The sequence below is a fragment of the Phaenicophaeus curvirostris genome, chromosome 1 (assembly GCF_032191515.1).
Source record: "Phaenicophaeus curvirostris isolate KB17595 chromosome 1, BPBGC_Pcur_1.0, whole genome shotgun sequence".
NCBI lineage: Eukaryota > Metazoa > Chordata > Aves > Cuculiformes > Cuculidae > Phaenicophaeus > Phaenicophaeus curvirostris.
Genome location: NC_091392.1, coordinates 203,667,679 through 203,694,812, shown reverse-complemented (window position 1 = coordinate 203,694,812; position 27,134 = coordinate 203,667,679). Strand labels below are relative to the sequence as shown.

Below are 27,134 nucleotides of genomic sequence, written 5' to 3'. Positions count from 1 at the left end.
TAGAGATGTCTACAGATGTAGCAGTTTAGGTGTCTTAATCCATGACCTGAATCTCACTCCAGTAATAAAGGAAAATTAACTGGGCTGAAATGCTTTTCTGAAAACGTCAGCACCTTTTTACCCTTTCATGCATAAACTGCTCAATGAAAAGGCAACGTGCGTTGTTGTCGTGTCTACTGAACATTTGGTTTGCTATCACTAAATAAAATCAGGTAAGATTTTTGCAGAATTATTTTACTTGAATAAACTACATCAGAAGCACAGAAAACCAGTTTGTGTCATTTGATCACCAGTACCTTCAGAAAATGTTGGTCTTCCTTCTTCCAGCAAAGCTCAGACATTAAAAGAATTATTTGATGAGTAAAATCAACAGTATAATTTTAAGCTAGAATTTCTTTATTGCTCAAAAAAATATACAAACCAAGAGATGCCTCTTCAGCTGCTGAAAACTTTATTAATTTGTTCCTTCAAACACCTGAGCTACAAAGACTTGTACAAAAAAAATAAAATAAAATAAAGTCCCAGTATGTTTTACTGATGTTAAAACTGCAGCCTTGTATTTTTTAAATTATTTACTGTAAATATGAAGAGGGGGAGGAAAACTGCCAATGAATCTACTGAAAGCATTGAACCTTTTGGAGATTACGTCATTATTGATGCAATGAGGAATGCCTAGGATGCTTCAATTTGTTTTTAAGAAACGCCAATTTTATTCAAATCTTTCCAAAGAAATATGTCCTGTTTCAGGGAGAAATTAACTGAGAACTGAACTTCAATTCAAACTCTTTTGCTGTCTCTTCCAGAAGAAAAAAAAACACACATTCAGTTCTTACTGAATAGCGTAAGGCCTGAAGAACCTGATTTTGTCTCCTCCACCTAGTGGAAATGCACCAAACAACAGCCCACTGAGAGAGAAAAAGAAGGGATTATAAAAAAACACATTCAGACTTCCCTTACTAGCAAAATTCAAACTGAAACACTTGCTGCAGCTCCAGCTGTGACAGTGAGTGCAGCACTATGAAAAGATGAACATTTGGATGGGATGTAAGAAGCAAATCTCCAGCAGAGGAATGAAGTCCATCAGCACATGGAAGGCATTTCTATGTAATATGGCTTGAAGAACTAGATCCTCTGAGAAGCTGAGTGGCTTTTGTAAGATGCTGTTTGAGAGCACCCAGCACTGAGGTGTGGGAACCATTAAGCCCCCAGATAGTATCTTGCATATTTAATTCCCTAATGCAATATAAAAAAATATTTGCTCCTGTTACTGACCTGAGAGCTTGGTTTGGCTTAGTTTTTTCCCCTATGTACTTGCTGTTAAGTTAATTAAGCATTTAAAAATAACAGCCCTCACTTTGCAGAGACTCCACATAAATACTACTCTGTCTTCTTCTGAGGGCCAGATTTTCTGCCAGGGTAAATCAATACAGCTTCACTGATTGAGGATCTGGCCTTAAAAGTCCATCCAGTGCATTAAAACCAGCACAGCATGACATATGCCTTGACAGTATAACAGTTCTCCAGATTAATATTTGAGGGAATTTTGACAGTTAAAAAAAAAAAAAAAAAAGCTCCATTTAGAAATGCTGCCATTTCTTTAATCAGTGCTGACCACCACAGTTTCTCCTCTTGTGAACTGTACAGTTATGGCAGGAGTTTCACTGTCACTCTCCTCGAGCTTTAGTGCAGCGTTGTCCAAGCCGGTGCTGCTGGGCTGTGGCAAGGCAGTGGGTTCTGCTGTCCGAGTTGGAGTCGAGCAATACAGGGTGAAGCCCACCATGATGATAATGAAGGACAGGATATAAAGACCTGAAAACTGGCAAAAGAAAGAGACACATTAAGTCATCTGATGTCAATGCTGCCTTGTTTTAAGAATGTGAAAGCTACCCTTCCTTTTAAACATTATTTTAATGAGGATTACCACCACCATCTGTACTGAGGTCTGAAAATCAAAATTCAACAGCTCCATGCACTAATAGACTCAAGCTGCTGGCTGGTCTTCTCTGCATTTCATCCTCAACACTGTTGGACAGGGAGTTTCTCTAGGTCTACATACAAGAAACTTATGAAAGAGAACAAATGGCTGTAAATCTGGTGATGCACAAGGACAGTTGTCTACATGCATGAATGCGGAAACACTGTACCCCTAAGAGAATTTTGTTTCAGCACAGCCAAATATTTCAGGTCCTGGCAAGAATCTCTTCATCTTACTGCAAGTCACCAGAGCAGCTGGTTCTCTGCACAGCTCTCACAACCATCTGCAGGGCTAGATAAATGTTATTACTGGACTAAAACCAGTTTTCGCTCTACACCCAGTAAATTCTTGAAGAGAGGGAGACTGGGACTCCTTTTACAAGACTGGTATTTGTGCTGTGTTAAGAGTTGTGTGAGGTAAGACTCTGAACTGCTCAAGTACATTAGGCATTTCATTCTTTATGGTTTACTTGCCTGTTAGAAGTTCAATAATTGCCAAGATTCATTCACCTTGACAGAAAAATAAATGCTTACTTCTTAATGCCAGATTCAATAATACAAAGTGTTGAAGTTATCCACAGCCAGGAACACTTTTTCAGCAGATTTGCTGAAGTCTTCTGTTTTATCTTTGCCAAATCACACTGATTTAAACAGCAGGACAAAGGACACAACACATCCTACATCATAGTATCAATACTCCCTAACCTCCTTAGCTTCCTTAGGTGTACTTGAAAAATTCCTTCTGGCTTATCAAACAGCTGAACTGAATGAAATGAACAGTAGGACCTGAACAGTGAACTCTGATCAAAAAAAAGATGGAGGCATCTACAATTAAGGCATTGCAATTCCTTGGCTTGGAAACCCTTGGACTGTACCATGCAGAAGGAAAAGTAGACTGAAACACAGTGGCTTTGTGATACGTGCCCTTTCTCTCATCTTGCTGGCTGTTTGCCTGGAGGAGCTTGGCCTCAAGTATTCACTCTGCAAAGGAGGAAGCACCAAGCTCTGAAGATGTCCAGACGGAGGCAGCAGCAGCGTCCATGGCCCTACCTGTGACTCATCTGTTTCCATCAAATGAGCCAAGTCTGGGTCTGTGTCAAGGCACCTGCACAACTTCTCAGGCCAAACCTGTTGCAGCACAGCTATGATTCAAGGCCTGTCTGTGTTTCCAGTAACTGACACTCTTTCTTTTCTTCCTTCCTTTCCTTCCTTCCTTTCCTTCCTTCCTTTCCTTCCTTCCTTTCCTTCCTTCCTTTCCTTTCTTTCTTGGGGAGGGCTCACTTTTCCTGGGTGTTTCCCTTCCTTTTTTTTCTATTTCAAATATTTCTTCAAATTCATTGCTTCAGATACTGATTTCAGTCATACCTGCAAAGCTTATATCCCCATGCTCATTATCAAGACTAAAGATTACTTTAAGGTTAGCAGAGGACTCTAACTCCATCTAGTGTCAGTATTTGCAGTAAACTCCCTTCCATATGGATTTTAGACAAGAATATTTGGAAACCTTTTTTAACATCTCTGGTGGAATTATAAGTATCTATATAATTAGCTCACTAGGAACAAGCACAGTAAAGATTCATTATGGAATAAAAGAAAAAAAAAGAGCTTATCAAAACAGGAATGCAAAATTCACATTTCACCTTAAACAGGGCTGAAAAGTTTAGAATCATAGAATCACAGAATAACCAGGTTGGAAGAGACCCACCGGATCATCAAGTCCAACCATTCCCATCAATCTCTAAACCATGCCCCTCAGTGCCTTGTCCACCTGCACCTTAAACACCTCCAGGGAAGGCGAGTCAACCACCTCCCTGGACAGACCATTCCATTGCCTAATGACCCTAGGTAAAGAAACTATATGGTTAAATTGGCAGTAAAGATTTTCTACTGCTAAGTGTTCAGTTAGATTAAAAGCTGTGTCAAAATCGGTCTCTTAGTTCTTGGTTCCTAAGCTATCTCAGACCCTTTGGTTACCAAAGATGCAGCATTATTATTGCTCTCTTTTTTGCTATTTCATTGTTTCTAACCACAGATGCAAGTTCCTATTTTAATAAATATCTGAAATTCTCTCACAATACAATCCCAAAATCTTCTTTAATTCTTTTTTCGGTTTTGCCACCAGAATACCCTGCAGTGAGCAACATGAGACAAATCGCTCCCAGAAAAAGAATTCCCCAAAATAAGCTAAAAATGCTGAAGAATAAAAGTTTATTGTATCCCTTCCAAAGCTCTTGCTTACTTCTTCCTCTTTATTATTATGAATATAAATTTATCAACACTTCTTGAGTTAAGCTATCTGGGTGCCAAAATACATGTTTGGAAGTGACTTAGAAAGGATTTTTTTAATTGTTAGAATGTAAGTACAGTTTGATTCCTACATTCTTTTTAATGGAGGTTTTGTAGCTTGGGGTGAGTTTTGGAACCCTAACCAGGAAAGACAGCTGAGCTAAGACACTCTTGAAAAGAGTCAGATCTTACCATTACCAGACATCCCTGCTGTAAAATAAATTGGCCTTCATTTTCAGAAACAAATCTGACCTAAAAAGCTTCTGGCTCTCCATAATGCTGAAGAGAAAGCAACCACATGGAATAATACAAATTAAGTTCTTAAGCAAAGTTCACAGGCTTCTCACTAAGCCCTTCTAGTCACCAAGCAATTGATTCAATTACTCCAACTGCTGTAAAAAGGTTCCCACAAATTTTTCTGGATTAAAGCACAGAGTGGAATGAAATCTTTTTAGCACTGTCATTTGGCTTGAATAGACACTACCAGAAATATTTTAGACCACTGACTTTTGAGAACATACAGAATAGTATATTTGTCTGCATTTTTTTCAGCTCCTTTAGTCTCTCCCTAATACTGAGAGCACCTGAATCTTATCCCAAGATTCTTATCACAGAATCACAGAATCATAGAATAGTCTGGGTTGGAAGGGACCTTAAAGATCATCTAGTTCCAATCACCCTGCAATGGGCAGGGACACATCCCACTAGATCAGGCTGCCCAAGGCCCCATCCAACCTGGCCTGTTGGTAATGAACAGATTAAATTTCTAGAAGAAAACATCAATTTCTGGAAATTAGGCAAAACTGCTCCTCTCTCGGACATGAAATGCCTTTCAGAGCAGAGATTCAAACCCTTTGGGTACCTGGAGAGAAGAACCATATCACAGAATCACAGAATAACCAGGTTGGAAGAGACCCACCGGATCATCGAGTCCAACCGTTCCCATCAAACACTAAACCATATCCCTCAGCACCTCATCCACCCGTGCCTTAAACACCTCCAGGGAAGGTGACTCAACCACCTCCCTGGGCAGCCTGTTCCAGTGCCCAATGACCCTTTCTGTGAAGAATTTTTTCCTAACGTCTAGCCTAAACCTCCCCTGGCGGAGCTTGAGGCCATTCCCTCTTGTCCTGTCCCCTGTCACTTGGAAGAAGAGGCCAGCACCCTCCTCTCTACAACCTCCTTTCAGGTAGTTGTAGAGAGCAATGAGGTCACTCCTCAGCCTCCTCTTCTCCAGGCTCTCTCTTCCCCCAGCTCTCTCAGGCGCTCCTCATAAGGCCTGTTCTCCAGCCCCTTCACCAGCTTTGTTGCTCTTCTCTGGACTCGCTCCAGAGCCTCAACATCCTTCCTGTGGTGAGGGGCCCACAACTGAACACAGGATTCGAGGAGCGGTCTCACCAGTGCCAAGTTCAGAGGGAGGATAACCTCCCTGGACCTGCTGGTCACGCCGTTTCTGATACAAGCCAAGATGCCATTGGCCTTCTTGGCCACCTGGGCACACTGCTGGCTCATATTCAGTCGGCTGTCAACCAACACCCCCAGGTCCCTCTCCTCCAGGCAGCTTTCTAGACAGACTTCTCCCAGTCTGTAGCACTGCATAGGGTTGTTGTGCCCCAAGTGCAGGACCCGGCATTTGGCCTTGTTAAACCTCATGCCATTGGACTCTGCCCAGCGGTCCAGCCTGTTCAGATCCCTTTGCAGAGCCTCCCGACCCTCCAGCAGATGGACACTTCCACCCAGCTTAGTGTCGTCCGCAAACTTGCTAAGGGTGCACTCGATGCCTTCATCCAGGTCATTGATGAAGACATTGAACAGGGCTGGACCCAGCACTGAGCCCTGGGGAACCCCACTTGTCACTGGCCTCCAGCTGGATTTTGCACCATTTCCCACCACTCTCTGGGCCCAGCCAGCCAACCAGTTTTCCACCCAGGAGAGTGTGCGCCTGTCCAGGCCAGAGGCTGACAGTTTCTCAAGCAGAATGCTGTGAGAAACTGTGTCAAAGGCTTTGCTGAAGTCCAGGAAGACCACATCCACAACCTTTCCCTCATCCAGCAGCCGAGTCACTTTGTCATAGAAGTTGATCAGGTTAGTCTGGCAAGACCTGCCTTTTGTGAACCCATGTTGACTGGGCCTGATCACCCGGTTCTCTTGCATGTGCTTCATGATAGCACTCAAGATCACCTGCTCCATGACTTTCCCTGGCACTGAGGTCAGACTGACAGGCCTGTAGTTTCCTGGGTCCTCCCTGCGGCCCTTTTTGTAGATGGGCACAACATCAGCCAGCCTCCAGTCCAGTGGGACTTCCCCAGTCTTCCAGGACTGTTGGAAGATGATGGAAAGGGGTTTGGCCAGCACATCCGCCAGCTCCTTCAGTACCCTAGGGTGAATCCCGTCCGGCCCCATAGACTTGTAGCTGTCCAGTCGGGCTAGCAAGGCTCTGACCACCTCCTCTTGGATCACGGGAGCCTCATTATGCTCCTCTAGCTCCTGGGTTTGTACACAGACGGAACGACCCTCCTTACAACTAAAGACTGAGGCAAAGAAGGCATTAAGTACCTCAGCCTTTTCCTCATCCCCTGTTACTGTTGTCCCTTCTGTGTCCAATAGGGACTGTATGGTCTCCCTAGTCCGCCTTTTATTATTTATATATTTGTAGAAAGATTTTTTGTCATCTTTCACTGACTTGGCCAATCCAATTTCTAGCTGAGCCTTAGCCCTTCTGATTTTTTCCCTACACAATCTCACTTCCCTCCTGTAGTCCACCCAAGAGGCCTGTCCCTTCTTCCAGAGGCCATAAACATTTCTCTTCTTCTTGATATCCCTCAAGATCTCTCTATTCAACCAAGCTGGCTTTCTCCCCTGCCGGCTTTTTTTCCGGACCACGGGGATGGCTTTCTCCTGAGCTGCTAGGACCACCCTTTTGAAGAGCTCCCAGCCCTCCTGGGCTCCCTTGCCCTTGAGTACTGTCTCCCATGAGACTTCACCAACCAGCCTTCTGAAGAGATCAAAGTCTGCCCTCTGGAAATTTAATGTTACCGTCTTGCTAACCACCCTCTTCACTTCACCTAGAACAGGAAACCCTATCATCTCATGGTCACTTAGTCCTAGGCGTCCACCTACCGCCACATCCCCTACAAGGCCTTCTCTGTTCACCAACAGCAGGTCCAGGAGGGCACCCTCCCTTGTTGGTTCATTCACCAGCTGTGCGAGGAAGTTGTCTCCCACGCACTCCAGGAACCTCCTAGACTGCTTCCTTTCTGCTGTGTTGTACACCCAGCAGATATCAGGCAGATTGAAGTCTCCGACAGATTGAAGTCTCCTAACATACAGTTCCACATAGGGATTACAGCAAGAACTCTAACAGTTGAACAACTCAGGAAATTATTTACTGTCTCTTAACATTGACATATTCCATCAAGCATCAAATTGTTCGAAAATCACTATCTTCCTAAGGGTGCAGTGCTATGTAATTAGCTAAGCCTGATTCCTCCTGACTGACATCTGCCAGTGATGAGAGATACAAACTATAGAAATGTGCGAGTACAAATGACTGTTCTGGGGCTTTTCAGAATGTTATGCTTTATTTATAATTCTGGAGTAAAATCATATCTGAAATTATAGTGAAAAAACAAAGCTACTTACCTTATAGTAAAAGAGGAAAAGCCCAAAGAACAGACTGTAGAGATCCGCAGTCAGAATACCCAGGTTGACTGAGGTTGCGCTGGTAACTTTAATCACTACTGGCATGAAGCTATACAGCGCAAACATACACAGGGCAAAGACTGTAAACAGTAATGCTGTAAAACAAGATGACAATTTACTTCTAAGGCACAGAATAATGGTTTTTAAGAGCACTGATATTCTTCAGATGCTTTAAAACTATGCATTTTTATCTTTTAGGATAAGGTTTCCTAAAAGATATGGAAGCATAAGCTTAACAAAACATGGAAGAAATACTTCTTTTCCAAGACTACCTCATACGGCAAAAATTACTGCATCTACACAAAAAACTTCTCATTCTTTCCTAGTTAATGTAAGAGATGTACAGTTCTGTTGAGGTCAAAATGTGTCACAAAATCCATTTTTCCCATATTTCATTTAGGAAGGACAACAGAAAAATGTTTTTGTGATGTTCCAATATCAAACACATTTGTAATTAAATAGGATTAATTTTAACTTATTTCAATTTAACTTGAAAAATTATTTCATGTTATATGTAAAATGCAAAATTTGAGCTCGAAGCTTTTAATGTTTAATCCTGCAAACCTTATCTCTTTGCTGAGCTGTAAAGTTTGCAGAAAACAAATTTGGGACAGTATAATATGAATACTGCTTTATAGCGAAGGAAAGAAAATGAAACCCCCAGCATTTAAAGCCTAAAAGATTATCATTTTCCAGTGTTCTGTAAAAACGCATATCATTTTGTCAAGCACATACCAATTTTCCAGTTCCACTGAATTTTCATTATCTCCCTATGTTCCACAATGGCTCTAGAGTTAGAGAAATAATATAATACAGTAAAAAGAAAAAAAAAAGCACATTCAAATAGAGAATTTAAACCAAAATATATAAGAACCATTTTGATTAATAATTAGGGTTTTTTTTTTAAATTTTATTGAATGACATTAACTCCAACATCTAACAAGCATGAAAAAAAGACTTGAAAATTCAAGTGCCTGAAAGGCAAGAGCACTTTTATTTAATTCTTATGGCTACTTCCCAGGCTTTTTCATCCTTCAGATATTCAGTTTTATTTGATAAACCATGTGAGGAAATTATTAACTATAATGATGAGAAATTAGGAACATAAAATTCATTAGATAGACTTAAGTGCATGTGGTCTGTTACTGTAACGCGGTTATCTGTAGGAGTACACATGGCTTCATTTTGAACTGAAGTTTAAAACACAAGACCTCCTGCTAATGATTATCTCCTAAGCTTTTCCACAGAAAAAAATCATTAAGAAATATATTCCTGCGAACAGTCCTCAGCATACTGAGTGTCCTCATGAAGACCAACAAAATCAAAAATACAGGCAAGTATAGCATGTGTTCTATTGCAGGATTTCAGCTTTAGGATTGCTGTAATAAGAGTAGAGCAAAGAAAAAGAACACATAACGGATGCTGATCAGCAACAAAAATGAAATTCAAGTGGAAGGACTCCCATATAGGCCAAATGCAGATGTAGCAAAGAATTAATTTAATAAAAACAACAACATTTCATGGTAGACAAGCAATCATCTGTAGAATATTCTTAATTAGTTTTAAAATAAATATTAGATCCTTACAGCTGTAGACCGCTGATAACAGTCCCAAACAAGCCCACCATTCCTAGAAACTCCACTCTGCTCAGATTTTTCACAATGTATTCCTCACTCACATTAGAAATGGCATATAAAGAAGCACCAAGAAGCACTAAGACATCTCCAATCACCACGTCACTACCTGTACAGAAATATTAATCCACAATAAGGGCAATGCTGCAAACACTTTTTAATTTTCCTTATAAAAACAAGCAAATTTATCTCTAACATCTCTATCTTCCTAGCATTTTCAGGGGCAAGGGGAAAGGAAACATCTCCTGTGTGTGCAGAGGAGCAGCCTGGTGTCTGAGCACCAACTCCGCTACCTGTGCACCTCATCCTACACAATCTGGAATAAGCTAAACCCAGTGTTTAAATCTCATCCTGACCAAGCCACTGCTGTTTAGTCTGGTCCAACTCTACTTTTGCTGACCTTAGGCACTGTAGGGACTAGAGAAAATTCCTGGTTGTAGATGCTCTCCACCTTTCTAGAGATTACCCCTGTTTCTGCAGTGAGGCCTGATTCCAGTCTTGCTAAAATCAGTCTATCGATTTCAGCGGGACTGGATTCAGGTTCAGATTTATGACAGGTCTTAAGTGGGCGCTGCAGATGGTTGGTGTTGTGTGTCCTCTTGCGGTTTATTTATACTGTGCAAATGGGACTCCCTGTGATACAATCACTCATCAAGTAACTGCTGTTATGCATCAGCTAAATAGCAAGGGGATCACTGATGTTTAAATCCTTGAATTGATTTAAAATTTCCTTCCCTAAGCCAGCTGGCAATCACTGAGAAAACATGAGGGTAAGCAGTAGTAAGGATACCCAGGTCAGTGAATAGAGCACAAATGTCTTGAAGTCTCAGCAAAAGAAGGCTTTTTTCCCTGTGATACTTGTACCACATCACATTAAAGCTAAACCTCAGTTTCTCTTATCTCTTACCTACAGTTAAGGCCTCAAAATAACACCAAAGAAGCTTATCTTTATGCTGCCTGATGAAGGCAATACCCTGAAATTTACCTTGCCTCATAACCCTCTGGCTCTGAAAAATGCAAAATTCTTATTCAAAATACTATTGCAATGATGTGGGTTGATTTAGGCATGCGTCCTAGAGAAGATGAGATCTTCCCTTATCTGCAGCCGGATGGATCCTGGACCCCAGAGCCCAGCCTCCCTCACGGAGGTCCCAGGAACCCCAGCACCCTGCCTAGGTCTCCTCTTGCTCTCCCAAAGTAAGTCCCTGCTTCCCAGAATACGACCTGTGGGCCTTGAGGATACATGGACCGTTTCTGCTGGGTCTGCCAAAGATAGCTTGGAGAAGTCAGCCGCTGTTGAGTAACCTTTTGTTTGCTATTTGTGCTTATTAAAAACTGCAAATCAGAGAAGTCTGTTTGCCAGCAGCCTGATACTGTGTAAGCAAGACAAGGTTTGCAGGGAGAAGCAGCAACATTTATTAGACCATCTTACGTGATTAAGTAAAAGTGAACGAGCTTTCAAGAATGAGGTGCTTCATCGCATCCGATGAACAGCATCAAAATTTAAACTTGACCCAAGTGTTTCTCTTTTAAGGTGTAATAACCCAAATCTACAAGTAAAAACTTCCACAGCCCCCTGTAAAAATCAGCATCTCCTCAGCCACTACCTTCTTGGACAAGAAACAGAAATAGCAGTGTATCTTCTTCTCTTCTAAGATAAAACTATATCTGCTCCCCGCTTGCTCCTCTTTCTCCTTCACAAGTTAGCCCACCATGGGAAACATCTCTCCACTTTTCCCCCCGGGAATATAGGGCTCCTTACCTTCGCTGTCCTGTCTCCCTGCCAGAATGTCTGCACCCACCATTGTTCCCACACCCAGCAAGCAGACGGCAACAGCAAGAAAATGGATCAGCCTGTATCTTGCGCGGAGAATGAACCATGACAAAGCCATCAGCACAGGAATCCCAAAACAGTCCAGGAGCTGTGTGTGCAAAGAAACGGTTTGAATTAGAAACCCATCCCAAATCTGGATTGCCCTGTCCTGAAAGCAAAGGAAGAGGATTTTACTTTCCATCGCTATCAAATGTTAATGAAAGCTGCAAAGCAACCCCAGTGGATTAACTTGAGATGTCAGACCCAATTTTTACCATGAAAATCACTTTGCAAGTGAAGGAGGAGCTGGGGCAGAGTGTCCACTCTCTTCTGGTAGGAAGGGACTGATCTAGAAACTCTTCTACTAATGGATCTAATCGATCTTCACATCTTCACAAATGAATGCTAGGATGTTGCTCTGAAAGCACGTCATTCCCCATTAAATCAACAGAAAGGAGATGGTTCTCCGACATTACCTTTGCTCCCCAACACGTTTTGTCTTTTCACTCCTCCACAAATCTGTGATTAGAATCTAGGGCTCCATGTACACAAAGTAAAAATCTGAAACTATTAAAGGACACAAATGATCTGATTTTATATCAAAGCGAACGGGGCAAGAATCTGACCTGCAGTTTTGGTTTTGAGTTTATTTTCCCCACATGAATCCTACTGAAACAGAAATGTACATGAGCTGGAAGCCACAGGCAAAACTGGTAAAAGGAAGACAGGAATGGAAGAATAGCTTTCCAAAAGTCAGCTTCCCAATCTTCCAGCTTCCCACAACATCACATGCAATTCACCAATGCATTTTTGCTACTCTATTAGAGCCGACTCACAATTAGTCAGAAGCAGGTAAACCACTCTACTTCATCCACATCACAGCAGCAGAGATACAGGCAGCTGGAGTTTTGAAGTACTCTGGATGTGTTTGCAGGCACTGCCCAGAAGAGACCTAATAACTACTGCTCAAGGATGTCTGCCCTCCATGATAAGCAATGACATCAACCTCTCTTGTCTTTCTTCATTATTCCCCGTCCACGTGTTCCTAAAATGTTACATATCTTGGCTTTCATAGACCCACTCACATTCCACCCATCCTCCTTGATTACAGAAAAAAGTCAAAAGTCAGTTGTGTGTTTAATACAGAAAAACACATTGCAGCATAAGATGGTCATAATGTTCCAGAATAACCAAATAATACCAAGAACATTAGGTAATCATAACTAGTTTAATATTCAATTCAATCATAGAATCATAGAATCACCAGGTTGGAAAAGACCCACCGGATCATCAAGTCCAACCATTCCTATCAAACACTAAACCATGCCCCTCAGCACCTCGTCCACCCGTGCCTTAAACACCTCCAGGGAAGGTGACTCAACCACCTCCCTGGGCAGCCTCTGCCAGTGCCCAATGACCCTTCCCATGAAAAATTTTTTCCTAATGTTCAGCTTAAACCTCCCCTGGTGGAGCTTGAGGCCATTCCCTCTTGTCCTGTGCCCTGTCACTTGAGAGAAGAGGCCAGCACCCTCCTCTCCACAACCTCCCTTCAGGCAGTTGTAGAGAGCAACGAGGTCTCCCCTGAGCCTCCTCTTCTCCAGGCTAAACACCCCCAGCTCTCTCAGTCGCTCCTCGTAAGGCCTGTTCTCCAGCCCCTTCACCAGCTTTGTTGCTCTTCTCTGGACTCACTCCAGAGCCTCAACATCCTTCTTGTGGTGAGGGGCCCAGAACTGAACACAGGATTCGAGGAGTGGTCTCACCAGTGCCGAGTACAGAGGGAGAAGAACCTCCCTGGACCTGCTGGTCACGCCGTTTCTGATCCAAGCCAAGATGCCATTGGCCTTCTGGGCCACCTGGGCCACTGCTGGCTCATGGTCAGTCGGCTGTCAACCAACACCCCCAGGTCCCTCTCCTCCAGGTAGCTTTCTAGACAGACTTCTCCTAGTCTGTAGCACTGCACAGGGTTGTTGTGCCCCAAGTGCAGGACCCGGCCTTTGGCCTTGTTAAACCTCATGCCATTGGACTCTGCCCAGCGGTCCAGTCTGTTTAGATCCCTTTGCAGAGCCTCCCGACCCTCCAGCAGATCCACAATATAATAGAATAGATCCACAATAAAATAGACTTTGTTTCTAAATTTGCCTGGGGAAAAAATAGGTCTATTTTCTGATATGCCTCAGTAAAGTGCCATAAGAATATCAAAGCAAACAGTCTAGAGTACAACATACAGTCAGCCTTTCAAAGACTACTTACAAATTACTCTTAAATGTCAGCCCTTAAAATCTGGCCTCTTGAAGCCACTATGAAGTATTAGGAACAGGTCAATAGGATTGGGACATGATCATTAAAATCAAGGCAAAGCCCTTAGTCTTTAAAAGTTCACTGCGAACTACTGCCTGCCTGAATGCACAACCGCTGTTTTCTGCTGTGCTGGCTTCCACTAGCTCAGTCATCACCTCCAAAGGGCTTAACCAAACTCATAAGACTTCACAGTAACTACATAACTAGACATATTGAAGCCTCACCAGCACAGTACTAAGGGGAGTTTAATTACAGATTAAATCCTAACAGTGCTGTCTAAGCCTTCCATTTGTCTCTGTTCCTTGGATTGCCTCCAGCACGTCCAGTTTGAGAAGTGTGTGCAAAAGCACTTGTCTAGGCAGTTGTAAGGGACATTAGAGCCACACATGTCCTAATACGCAATACCATATATTTCAATACAACTTTGTTCTATCTGAAAAGTATTGTGCTGTGAGTTTTTATGTAGATCCAGGTTTTTGTCTCTATCTTGCCTTTTCTCTAAGCTCAAAACCAACTTTCTGACATTTCCTTCACATTTGACTAAAACAAGCATCACACAAGAGTCATTTATCTGTTTCTGCAAACGTACAATTTAACTCTCATAACTCTATCTTTCCACCTTTGGTCTGAACCACTTCTGTCCTGAGTATGGAAATGTATTTGTTCTTTCTGGCATGAAGTTGCAGTTCAAGAAACTAAGAAATATTACAAAAATTAGAAAGCAAAAATTTTACCCCCCTGGTAGTACACATCTCTCACATTAATACGTAAGTTTTCACTTCCTTGTTTAGTGAGACATTACCATATAGCTTTACAATCTCCCAAGCAGTTTTTCACCCCAAACAGAAAAAGTGGAATGAAAAGCCTTTTAAAAAAAAAATCTTAATTAGGATGTAAGGGGGTAGTAGATAATGAGCCACATGCTCTTTCAGTAGTGCCAGATGGGGAATTGCTGCATTCAAATCAATAACATGCTGTGGAGCTACAGCATCCTGGTTAGAGGACTTGCATCCAGGACACACAGGCACCAAATGATGAAGAATAAGCCCCGGCACTCTGTTCCAGGGGACAATTACCCTCAATTACAGACAGAAGAAATGTGATTTCAACTACTGGACCTTCCCTTCCCTTCATGTACTATGCTACAGGGCACTTTGGTGGAAAACACTCTCTTCCGTACTGAAGATCAAAGAGGTGCAAAGCAGATGTAACATCACAATGAATTATTTCAATGGAATAATTTAAAAGAATAACATTTATTCATTCAGGTTTTCTGACATTTATGGCAGCATTGCCATACAGATCATTACTGCCAGGAGAGCCTCAGCAAACTCATTCAATTCTACTCCGTATTTGTACAATGGAAAAGGCCAAATAACCTGTTAATTTGTTTTATAAACATTTTGACTCAAGCCAGCCTTTGGCCACATTGTTTATAGGAAGGCTTTAAAGGTACGGTGAGTAAATTATTAAAAGATGCTTTAATAGCTGGTTAATAAATGATCATAGACTGCTGGAGGTCATTGGTTTGCTTTGAAAGCTCCAGACAGCTTTGTGAGCAAGAAAGCTCAACAGCTCATCCTGTTTCCTTTTCCGCACAGTTCCTTTCAGGCAGCCTCTAGCTGAGCCCCAGGGGTTCATCCCGCATTTTCTCTTGTTGAGGTTAACACATTTCTACCAGCTGATATTCTGTTATTAGCTGCCTGTAAAATGCGTCCACTCAAATTTTCATCATCATCATCATCAAATGCTAATTGTGTCCTACTGGGCAACATGAAAAAAACCACAGATATGCTGCTTGGCTTTCATTATGAAAGATGTGGTCAAACAGCAGCTCAGCCAAGTCCTGCCACAAGACAGAAGGACACCAGCAGCAAGAAGTCCCTCTGGCACTGCCTCAGCCACAGCTGAACAGAAAGACTTCAGTTGTGGACCAAAGCCTTTGTCTGTAGGTATGGAGAAACGAGAGCTGCCATCCCAATGTTATCTATTTTAAAATCTTCCCAACCCCTTCCGTGTAATGCTACTATTTGATAACTACAGGAAAATCAGTTCTGCTTTTGTGTGCATGTGTGAGAAAATACATGGAAGTCCCCTGCTGAGCTGAGGAAACATCTTTGAAGACAAGTTTCACAGGGCTGAGATGAAGCTCCAGTCAGCCAGCATTTTAACAGTGATGACTTTGTATTCAGGAAGGTAAAATATACTCCTGCCTTGCTTTTATACCTCCCAGGCATCCACTCACAGGCAGTACTGCAAGCAGGCAAACAGGGTGGGTGCTCTGAACCACAGATTCTGATGCAGCTGTAGAACTGCTCGGTACTGACAGATAGCAAATGTCTTGCACTAGAGCAAATCACGGTGATTTTTTGGTCCTGTATCTCATTTCTGACAGTGATGACTTCAGAGAATGTGCAAGAAGCCTTACAGAAACAGGTAGTTACAATAAATTCATCATTACTGAACTGACACAAAGCAGCATCAGCCTGAGGGCTAGCACATGGAAAAAATGTTCAGTAAATGCTTGAGTGTGGCAATCAGACAGGACAACTTACTCTATTCTTTGTCGATTATTCATGGGAATGGCTTTACTACTTCTGAGAACTTGGATCAAAGTCCTGGCTTTTTCAGCTGTAAAGTATATGACTAAACAGTGTCTCGGTTGTCAGCTTAACTTGATCTTGAGACTAAAACCTGTTGCTCCTAAAGCTTTGATTTCTTAGGCATTATTTGTGAGGAAGTTAAAGGCCCACTGAGTCATAGCATGTTAGGTATGAGGTGGAAATGCGACAATAATCATACAGCACACACATGTTACTGGTCTTTACTAGCGCAAAGAAGAGTTACTGCGATTCTCTAAAGGGAGTCCAGACCACAGGAGTTTATTGCTTTACAGGTAATTCTTTTAAATATTAACCCCTGTTACTTTGACTCTGTAAAACTCTGACACCTAAACACTCCTTTCCAACTAACAGCCAGTTCTGTAAGGTACATTATTTTTTATTCAGGTAAGTAGGACCATGACCCCAGCCACAGATCCACCATCGGTAAGAGCAGGCGTAGGCTGGCACGGCCCCAGACACACTTTCTCCTTGCTTCTGCAGTGCCCTTCTTTGTTCTGGCAGCAACAGTGGAGCTAACTTGGTGAGCTAACTGAGACCTGACATGGCTTGCCAATAGCGCAGCAAAAGACAGGTTTTACTCCAACCTCACTCAGTACCCTGAGCCAGTTTGCTCAAAGGATTTGGCCACGGAAGCACAGCAGCATGCAGTTGAAGGCAGAAGGAAGGCACTAACTCCTCCAGTACCTTATGTCTATGTAGAGTGACAAACCTCAGCCTTAGCCCTCCTGCTTGTAGAGCTATTTCAGAACACAAGATTTATCCTAGTGGAACAGTGGAGCACCAAGCACTGGCATTGCAGAGGATGTCTGTCGCTTCAGGAGCCGGGCACACCGATGTCCCCTCCATTGCTTCCAGAGAGGGGCCTCAACTGAAGTGCCACATTCAAAAGCCATCAGGCTGGTCCTTCACTACATGCTCAGGAACACCAGCTAACTATTAGTATGTCCTCACATGTGGGGTTACACCTCACAATGCCTCCAACAGCTTCTAGGACTAGGCAAGAAATCCACCTCACTCTCATCAGCAAGAACCCATGCTGAGTGAGTGTTACCTGGTCATAAATCTTTATTTTGTGTTAGGAAAAAGCCTGAGTGGCTGTCTCTTAGAAGTGCTTTCTAGCAAAATAATTAGTGTTCAACTCAAGAGCTGGCACTGGGTAACACCTGCCAATTTTCTCTGCTTCCTGGAAATGTTATTCATGATGTAGGATGCTCTTTCCTGTACTGCAGAAAGAAAATAAATATTGGAACGTTTTTTCAAGATTAAATAGCTTTAATATCTGTCCTATGAATCTTATTTCAGAAACCAGTCCAAAACTGTAATAAAAGCAACAGCTCAAAAAGGGAGGTTGGTCCTTACCTGCACACTTGTGAGGGTCGTGTATTGGTAGGCTTTTACAATCATGTAATTGGCTTCAACATCAGCCAGTCCCAAAAAAATATACTTCCACCACCTCCGTTTCAAAATTTGCCAAAGACCGTCACTGCCTGTTTAGAGGAAAGCAGCAATCAATATATATTTCTTTCCAACCAAATTCTGCACAGAAATCTTGCTTTTTAGAAGCATAAATAATACTGAGATGCTCAATTCTGGTTGCCTCTGCTTAACAAAGATATAATACAGCAAAATGAAGCTTGGGAGGCAGTAAAGCAAATGGTAAAAAGAAATTCTTCCACATGAGCTAAAAAATGACAAGACTATACTTGTTTAAAGAGTAAATTAATAACAATAGGAGAAATATTACATAGCTTCTGGTAAAGAAGCTTGTTACAACAGAGCCTGTTTTCCCTAATATACCACAGAACTTGAAACTAAAGAGCACATAACTTTAAGCAGATGTAAAATTAAATCAAATTAAACGGACATTTAACCTGTGAAATTCATTTCAATATGTTATTACAAGGCAGGAATGTCAGCGGGAACTTTAAAAAGCTAAGATGAGGATGAAGTTCTTTAGTTTCTAAATCTGAAAAGAAAACATAGAAGAGAAAAAAAACCATGAACCAGAATCTCCCACCCTGTATTTCACATACCAGTCCTAAATGCCAGCATTGTTGTATAAACTAAAAGCAGCAAAGAATAGTTGATAAAGCTTTGAAACATTGGAGTATTCACTTGATAGCGTTCTGCTAGGTACTGGCTTGTAACAGCAGTCCCACAGATAAACAAGGACAGCATCTGGCCCAGAATTATCGTCTTCAAAATATGCCTGTGAATACAAAAGACCACACAGTAAGCTTAGAATTAAAAATTCATTTTTAAAAAAAAAATATTTGTTAATTGTACTGGGGAAATGCCATTGTTTAGACTGACAATTCATTCTTTTTTTACTCCCCATCAGTGTTGTTCTGATTTACTAGTAAGCAGGGTTTTGTCTACACAGAAGATCCAGTCTAACCTCACGACAGCCATATACGAAGGGAGGGCAGTTCAAACCACCAGTGACACAGACTGCAATAATTTGCACGGATATTCAAGCATCTCACCTGGGCAGGTTCAAACCAGTGGCAGAATCTATTCTCACCAAAAGAGGTTTTGATACACATGGCCTGAGTTAAAACCTTCATCTTCCAGCAAGTCCTTTTCTGACATTGGTCAATGGAAATCTGCCACATGGAGCTAAGGCACAACTGCATTCAGGCTCTTCCAAAACTTGAGTCTTTTAAAGTGAGTTGAGACCTAAGCTGAAGCATGCTAAGGAATAACAAAAGCATTAACCACAGAATTATAGAACAGCCCAGGTGAGGAGGACCCAGAAAGACCATCTGGTTCAATCTTTCATCAGAAAGGGACCTTAGATGAGATTATCCAGCACCCTGTGCAGACACATCTTAAAAACCTCCAGTGATGGGGACTCCACCACAACCTCTGGGAGGTTGTTCTAGTGACTGATTGTTCTCACTGTAGAAAAAAATCTTCCTTATAATAAGAATTGTTGGACTTAATATGCATTGTGGATTTTTTCTGCTGTATTGCATCACGTCCAGCTGTAAATGAGGATAGAGTCAAGAACATATTTTGGCCCAAGAACATGTTAGCATTTTCAGTACCTTTCAAGTCCAACCTGCAGCTGGAGAGGGCAGGTTTTGGTGAAGCTCATGGTTTTCTACTAGCAATTCTTCACCTAATATAAAGTCAACCATCCCAGATGATCCTAGACAAATACATATATTGTTGTGTATGCTTTGGTTTGCTGTTATTCCTGCCAGTGAAGCTATGCAGATTTGTGCCCCCCACAGTGGCACATTGTTGGGGGGCACCCCCAATATGCAGTGAAAGGGGCCTCAATGCTGTGCTGTCTGTACAGGTCTGCAAGGTTCACATCTAATCTGTTTACTCTGAAGACTACTGATGACAATTAAACTGTCTGCACAGTTGCTTCATTTGTTCCTACTCGAAGTAATCAAGCAAGGGACGAAAGCATCCCATTAGGATTCTGCACCTACCCTGCACCCACATCTCTCTCCCCAATGATTTCTGGCAGGGCAACCACGTGCCACGCACACCACCTGACAGTAACACCAGTTGTTTTTCCCAAGGTGGAAATGTAATAAATACCAGCTCACCCAGCTATGCTGTGCAATTTCGCTGTCAGGTAATGAGAAGGGTGTGTTCAGGGATGCTAAAATCAACTATAATTATACAGACAATCCTTCCTCTTGGAAAGGAGACATCTTCTCCGCATGACTTCTACCTCAGCTGCAGGAATCTCGTCTTCAACTCACTCTGACACCAAAGCTCTTCTGGCTTTAAAAACGCTGCACAGCACATTTTTCTCTCCAAGCCCATTTTGATGAGAGAGCAACTCTCTGCAATGTCTAGACAAACTGTATTTCCAAGAGATTCAAGCCCCACATTTTGCTACAGCTTGCCTTGCCAATCCAAGCAACAGTGCACATCCACGTTTTAAGTATCCATATATAATGAGACAATCTTGTAAGGTCCTATCCAACCTCACGTAAATAACTGCTTCTGGTGCGTGAAAGAATGAACATTCTTATTTCAGGCATTTTGAATGTTGAAGTAAGCAACAGAGACCACGTTTAACCTAGAAATTCATCATGGCTATTTGTAGCATCGCATACATACATGTATTTTTATACTTGTATATATTTGCACACTAAAAAAACCCCAAATCCTTTGAAGCTATCTCACTTCTGTTATATAAAATTTCAGGAATTAGACTACCTCTTCTCCCAAGCAGGCATGGACAATGGTGGCAGCTCACCCTTTGCCAGCCCTGCTGCTCCTTTGCAGGAAGTAAGACAATAGAAGACCCATAGAAATTTCAAAAAAGAAATAATATGGTGAACAACACATAAAAAATGTGGTTTCGGGCACTTAAAAAATACATATATACTTTTTATTATTCAAATTAAAAGTTCCTTGTTCAAAACTAGTGGAAAACATTTCTTCTTTACCCCTAGCGCTTGGACTAGCTGCAATGAGGACGTGGAGGTGGGGGATCAAACCTGAGTGAAGATGTGACCAGGCAAAACTGCTGCAATACTACTACAGCAAAGCTGCAAAGTCAACAAGATGGATTGTGCTTGTCAATACACTCCCAGGAGAGGTTAAAGCTGCTTGGGCTGGTAGAAGCCCTTCTCTCCCAGAAGCAAACTGGCCTCAAGCTCTGCCAGGGAAGATTTAGGCTGGACATTAGGAAAAAATTCTTCACAGAAAGGGTCATTGGGCACTGGAACAGGCTGCCCAGGGAGGTGGTTGAGTCACCTTCCCTGGAGGTGTTTAAGGCACGGGTGGACGAGGTGCTAAGGGGCATGGTTTAGTGTTTGATAGGAATGGTTGGACTCGATGATACGGTGGGTCTCTTCCAACCTGGTTATTCTATGATTCTATGAAACCCCCCTTCATCTATCTCCTGCCTGGTGCCACAAGGAGTGGCAGAAGCACAGGCGATGCTACTCCACAGGCACTTGGTTTGTTTTACATGGACTCCTCTGGGGCAAGGTTTTAAACATTTTCCTCCAGGATATGATATGCAAGGGGTAGCTGTGCTTCTCCTTAGCTACAACACTCACTCCATAGCAGATGCCAGGACGCTACTTGCACAGTGTTTTGGCAAACTGGATGGTGGCCAAGTTTCAGCACAAGGGTGAAACGGGGAAAATCTGCTGCCATCCAAATTTGCTAACAATTGATCAACTTCAATCATCATTTATTAACATCAAGAAATACCAGGTTGCCCTCTTGCAGTTGAGTAACTCTCCTCTAAGCCGATTTTCAGCTTTTCTAATAACTAAGTTTCTCCAGATTAAAGTACCTAGGGAGTGATGACCTTGCGTTTTTCTATAGGGGAAAAGAGATGTGAGTCCAGAATCTACAGAACTGTTTGTTTAGTCGTTACTGCACTAGCAATCATTGCTGTTTAGTTAATGTATGTCTCAGCAGTTCTACAGCATTTACTTCTATAGTACCAAAGCCATCTGACAAGGCAAGCAGTCAGTCTTCAACCTGCCTCATTTCCTTCTGTATTTTTCTGCCTGGGGATTTTTTTCTTCATGAAACAGATTCAAACTGTTCAGATCAAAAAAGCTACATAAAGACACTGTTCCCTGACAGTGGAAGGCTGCCCTGAAATCCTCTGTGAATCCCAAAAAATTACACGTCTGGCATCTTTCTCAGCTGTGTGTAAAATAAGACTCTAGCCCCACTCCCAGCTCCACATCAGGTGCAAGGCACAGCAATGATTTCCCTTCACGCCATTTGCCAAAGGGTCAAAATGAATTTCTTCAAAACGTGAAGGTGACATCAGTGCAATGTCCTGCACTCAAAGCAGGTGGAACAGAGTAAGATGACCTTAAGTGTGGGCTCAAGAGCCGCTTTATTTTAGTGCCCACTAAATTCCTGTATTTTGCCCTCTGTAAAAATTGAGAGTAAACTTTAAACCCTATTGGCTTCATTCTGCAAGACCATTTCTTATGAGAAAAATGTTTGGAAGATACGAGTTTCCATTCCTTTTGGTACTGACATGAGTATTGATGACTGTGATTTTCTTATTAATAATTTATCATCATTTTTTGAAATATATTAATTATTAACTTTCCCATGCCAGAACTTGATCCTCTCTGCTCATTTTTTTAATGCATTGGTAAGGACTAAATCACTTTGGACTCTCAGATGACGCAAGGTAAGTGGTCTGAAATGGCCTTCTAGTTTTATAATTTGGGACATGAGGGGTGTTGTTGTTTTTGTTGTTTTTTACTGCTTGTTATTTGGCTACTAAGTAATTGGTCTTAGTAATTGGAACCTCTTACTTCAGCCACCATATCTTAGGTAGCTATGTCTGTGGCTAGCAGCCAAGCTAGGAAACATTTGGGAATTTTTTTAGAATATACAAGTTTGCCACAGACTGGTCTAAAGCTGACACTGAACAACACGCAGCTCTTGACATCACGAGAAAGTCAGGTTGGCTTTCTTCAGCTTCATGTGAGATGCAGAAGAAAAATAACCCAAGATTTAAAATACAGAGTCAATATATGAGGGACTTAAGAAAATCTAATAAGCCCACAGCTAACAATTTTATTGTCTATTACTCTAATTAATCCTATAATTTTAATGTGATTTTTTTTTATGAAAGTAAATACAGCTTTACAAAAATTAAATTTATTTATGCCACCAGGTTTAAAGGGGCAAAGTCTGATAACACTTCACATAGACAGTTTGCTTGCACTTTAGCTTTACCTACAAACCCTTCCTGAAGGTGCAGGGGAGACACGATGGGGACACGGATGACACATAGACATGACTGCTTAATTTCTATTATCTCACACTTTCATGCAAGTAATTAAAGGAAAATCCAGGTTCAGACTGAGGCCATATTCCAACATGAGTATCAGGTAGCTCAGGACAGGAAAAGAATATTTTCAAGAACTACCATTTTCAGAAGTTAATGCTTCAGTGTTCTGCTTTGAAACTAAGGTCAATTTGATTTGTGAAAGTTAAAGAACAGAAATGAAAGATTTGTCTCAAGAACCAATAAGCATATTTTCTACTGGTCTTACTCCAAAAATATTGAGCTTATTACATACAAGTCTTAAACCTTGCTATGACCCAGAAAAGCCTCTAACAAAACTGAAGTGGCTGAGCCTCCAGCCACCCGGGCAAAAGAAGAAGAATCAATTCAGTATTTCAGTCCACACTTCGCAAAACTCAGTGGGAGCTCTTTCTTTTCTTTCAAGTACCATCAAAAGACTCACTTAGTGCAGCTCTCTAGTAACATTTTGGCAAAATGACTAGCACAGGTGAGGTTCCTGAACAGTTCAACAAGATCCTGTTTTCTCTTTTGGGGGAATTCCTTACAGGCAGGAGAAATAAAAAGAGAAAAAATCTATAAACAAAATCTAGAGCCATAAGAAAAGACTTTTAAACAGGATTTTTTTTCCCAGATGGATACTGAAACTGTAAGGGAATGGTAGCTCCTGCAGGCTGGAGGTGGTAGTTCTGCTCTCGCTAAAGGCACCACTTGGCAAGTACCAGTTTTGAGACGTGTGCAATGCCTGCACAACTTGGCAGAGCTTTTCCTCAAGTTTTCCATGCTTCACCAGAGCTCACATTTTAAGTAATATAACTTAGAATCACAGAATTACCAGGTTGGAAAAGACCCACCAGATCATCAGGGCCAACCATCCCTATCAAACACTAAACCATGCCCCTTTAGCACCTCGTCCACCCGTGCCTTAAACACCTCCAGGGAAGGGGACTCAACCACCGCCCTGGGCAGCCTGTTCCTGTGCCCAATGACCCTTTCCGTGAAAACTGTTTTCCTAATGTCCAGCCTAAACCTCCCCTGGTGGAGCTTGAGGCCATTCCCTCTTGTCCTGTCCCCTGTCACTTGGGAGAAGAGGCCAGCACCCTCCTCTCTACAACCTCCTTTCAGGCAGTTGTAGAGAGCAATGAGGTCTCCCCTCAGCTTCCTCTTCTCCAGGCTAAACACCCCCAGCTCTCTCAGCCGCTCCTCATAAGGCCTGTTCTCCAGCCCCTTCACCAGCTTTGTTGCTCTTCTCTGGACTCTCTCCAGAGCCTCAACATCCTTCTTGTGGTGAGGGGCCCAGAACTGAACACAGGATTCGAGGAGCGGTCTCACCAGTGCCGAGTACAGAGGGAGAAGAACCTCCCTGGACCTGCTGGTCACGCCGTTTCTGATCCAAGCCAAGATGCCATTGGCCTTCTTGGCCACCTGGGCCACTGCTGGCTCATATTCAGTCGCTGTCAACCAACACCCCCAGGTCTTTCTCTTCCAGGCAGCTAACTTGAATGGGTCTCTTTCCTAAGCTGATTCAAGGAAAAAGTAATTGTTTTAAGTTAAAAGAGGGTAAATTTAGGCTGTATATAAGGAAGACATTTTTTATAATGAGGGAGGCGAAACACTGGAACAGGTTGCCCAGGGTGGTAGTGGAGGCCCTGTTCCTAGAAACATTCAAGGTCAGGTTGGATGGAGCTCTAAGCAACCTGATCAAGTTAAAGGTGTCCCTGCTCCTGCAGGAGGATTGGACTAGATGACCTGCAAAGGTCCCTTCTGCCGCAAACCATTCTATGATTCTAAGGAGGGAAAGGGGATATTGTTCTTTCCGGACTCCACACCTCATTTCAGCTATTTTGTTCTGTTATCTTTTTTCCCACCCCGGTCTCCCCCAGCCCTGTTTTTCACAACAATGTTGGTAAGAATACAGAAAGTATGAGAAAAATAGGAAGACTAAAAAAAAAAAACTAATCCAGAATTACTAAAGAAAACCCCAAGTACATATGTGCATATGTAAGATTACACAGAAGTTTAACACCATCAAACACATTACTTGCTAATCCTGCACTTACTTTAGCTCCTCACTCTCACAGAACTGCAGGTGCTGCCTGGAGCTTGCCTGTGCTTCCCGATACACAATCACAGAGTCATAGAATGGTTTCATTTGGAAGGGACCTTAAAGATCATTCAGTTCCAATCCCCCTGCCATGGGAAGGGACACCTCCCACCAGACCAGGCTGCTCAAAGCCCCATCCAACTTGGCCTTGAACACCTCCAGGGATGGGGCAGCCACAACTTCCCCGAGCAACCTCACCACCCTCATCATAAAGAATTTCTTCCTAAGGTCTAATCTAAATCTCGCCCCTTCCAATTTAAAGCCATTTCCCCTCGTTCTGTCACTCCATGCCCTTATCAAAAGTCCTTCTCCAGCATTTCTGTAGCCCCCTTGAGGTACTGGAAAGCTGCTTTAAGGTCTCCTTGGAGCCTTCTCCAGGCTGAACAACCCCAACTCTCTCAGCTTGTGCTCACAGCAGAGATGATCCAGCCCTCTGAGCATCTTCGTAGCCCTCCTCTGGACCCGTTCCAACAGCTCCAAACCCTTCTAAACGTTGGGGATATCCCAACCCGCTGGGCACCCTGATGCTCTTCCCTCTGCCGGGCTCAGCAGAAGCCTGACGGCTTTCAATGCTCTCCCGAAGGACCAAAAGCTTCTCTCAGCCTCACGCAGCCCCCTGGGGCTCGCAGCCAGCCCACGCCCCTCACCCCGCGGGCTCCGGGTACCACAGGGTGACCACGCAGGAGCCACCGAGTCATCACCCGGCGCTCCACGTGGAAGCCGGGAGGATGCTGAGGACTCACCATGTGCAGAGCTTGGCCCCGAGCAACGCCAGCAGCCGGCGTGGAGGGGCTGTGGCAGCCCCGGGGGGGTGCTCAGCACCAGCACCACCAGGAGGGGTCTCAGCATCAACACCAGGAGCACCAGCAGCTCCAGGCGGGGTCTCAGCAGCACCAGCAGCACCTCCAGCAGCACCAGTAGCACCAGGCGGGGTCTCAGCAGCACCAGCAGCACCAGCAGCCACCTCCTCCATGCCCCAGCCCTGCGAGAGAGAGAGAGGGGGGCGGGCGCTGCGGAGGCGCACGGGGAAAGGGAGGAGGGAGGGGTGGAAGAAGGAAGGGAGGGAGGGAGGAGCGGTGGCTCCGGGCCTGCAGACGCAGCTCCACCAAGCGTGGCAGGGCTGAGCCAGCTTTGTAGCCGCCGAGGAGCCGCCCCCAGGCGGGGCACGGCTCGTCCTGCAGCGTGGGGGGGGCCAAGGTGGGGAGGGATGAGGCGCTGCTGGCAGCACAGGGATGCTCCTCGTGGTCCTTCACCCCCGGGAGCCTCAGCCCAGCTCCAAGGGTTTCCTCCCCCACGCTGGGTGCAGGTGAGCAGAGGAGCTGTGAAGCTGGCGGAACGTGAGGCAGCAGTGACCCAGGTGGCCAAGAAGGACGACAGCATCTTGGCCAGTGTCAGAAACAGGGTGGCCAGCAGGACCAGGGGGGTGATTGTGCCCCTGCCCTCGGCATCGGCTTGGATCCTGGGTTCAGTTTTGGGCCCTTCATTATAATTTCTTATAATTATACATTGAGGGGCCGGAGAGCATCCAGAGAAGGGCAACAAAGCTGGTGAAGGGGCTGGAGAACAAGGGTTATGGCGAGCGCCTGAGGGTCCTGGGGTTGTTTAGCCTAAAGAAAAAAGGGCTGAGAGGAAACCTTATCACTGTCTAGAACTGCCTGAAAGGAGGTTGTAGTGAGGTTGTGTTGGTCTCTTCTCCCAAGTGACAGGCGATCGGATGAGAGAGGATGTCCTCAAGTTGCACCAGGGGAGGTTCAGGCTGGATATTAGGAAGAATTTCTTCTCTGAAAGGTTTCTCAGGCACTGGCAGAGGCTGCTCAGGGAGGTGGTTGAGTGACCATCCCTGGAGGTATTTAAGAGATGGGTAGATGAGGTGCCCCCCCACCTCCCCCCGCAGCAACAATAATTTTAACCAAGCTTTTTGTTAGGT

The 27,134-nt window shown here is 43.4% G+C and overlaps 1 protein-coding gene across 1 annotated transcript; it reads right to left on the bottom strand.

Moving 5' to 3' along the window:
• Nucleotides 1–422: 422 nt before the first annotated feature.
• Nucleotides 423–26,180, bottom strand: SLC35F2 (solute carrier family 35 member F2). The gene is made up of 8 exons (XM_069858727.1): nt 25,951–26,180; nt 18,365–18,540; nt 17,691–17,818; nt 11,359–11,518; nt 9,549–9,705; nt 8,698–8,750; nt 7,903–8,057; nt 423–1,816 (listed from the first exon to the last, which is right to left on the bottom strand). Exons 1-8 carry the CDS (start codon nt 26,178–26,180, stop codon nt 1,598–1,600), a joined length of 1,278 nt encoding a protein of 425 aa, XP_069714828.1. The 3' UTR covers nt 423–1,597.
• Between the last annotated feature and the right edge of the window lie 954 nt (nt 26,181–27,134).

Coding starts and splice junctions, on each gene's coding strand:
- SLC35F2 (XM_069858727.1), bottom strand. CDS start 26,180: ATGGAGGAGGTGGCTGCTGGTGCTGCTGGTGCTGCTGAGACCCCGCCT. Junction 9,706..11,358: donor AGGGAGACAGGACAGCGAAG/GTAAGGAGCCCT, acceptor ATTTCTGTACAG/GTAGTGACGTGGTGATTGGA. Junction 1,817..7,902: donor TTTTCCTCTTTTACTATAAG/GTAAGTAGCTTT, acceptor TTCTTTTGCCAG/TTTTCAGGTCTTTATATCCT.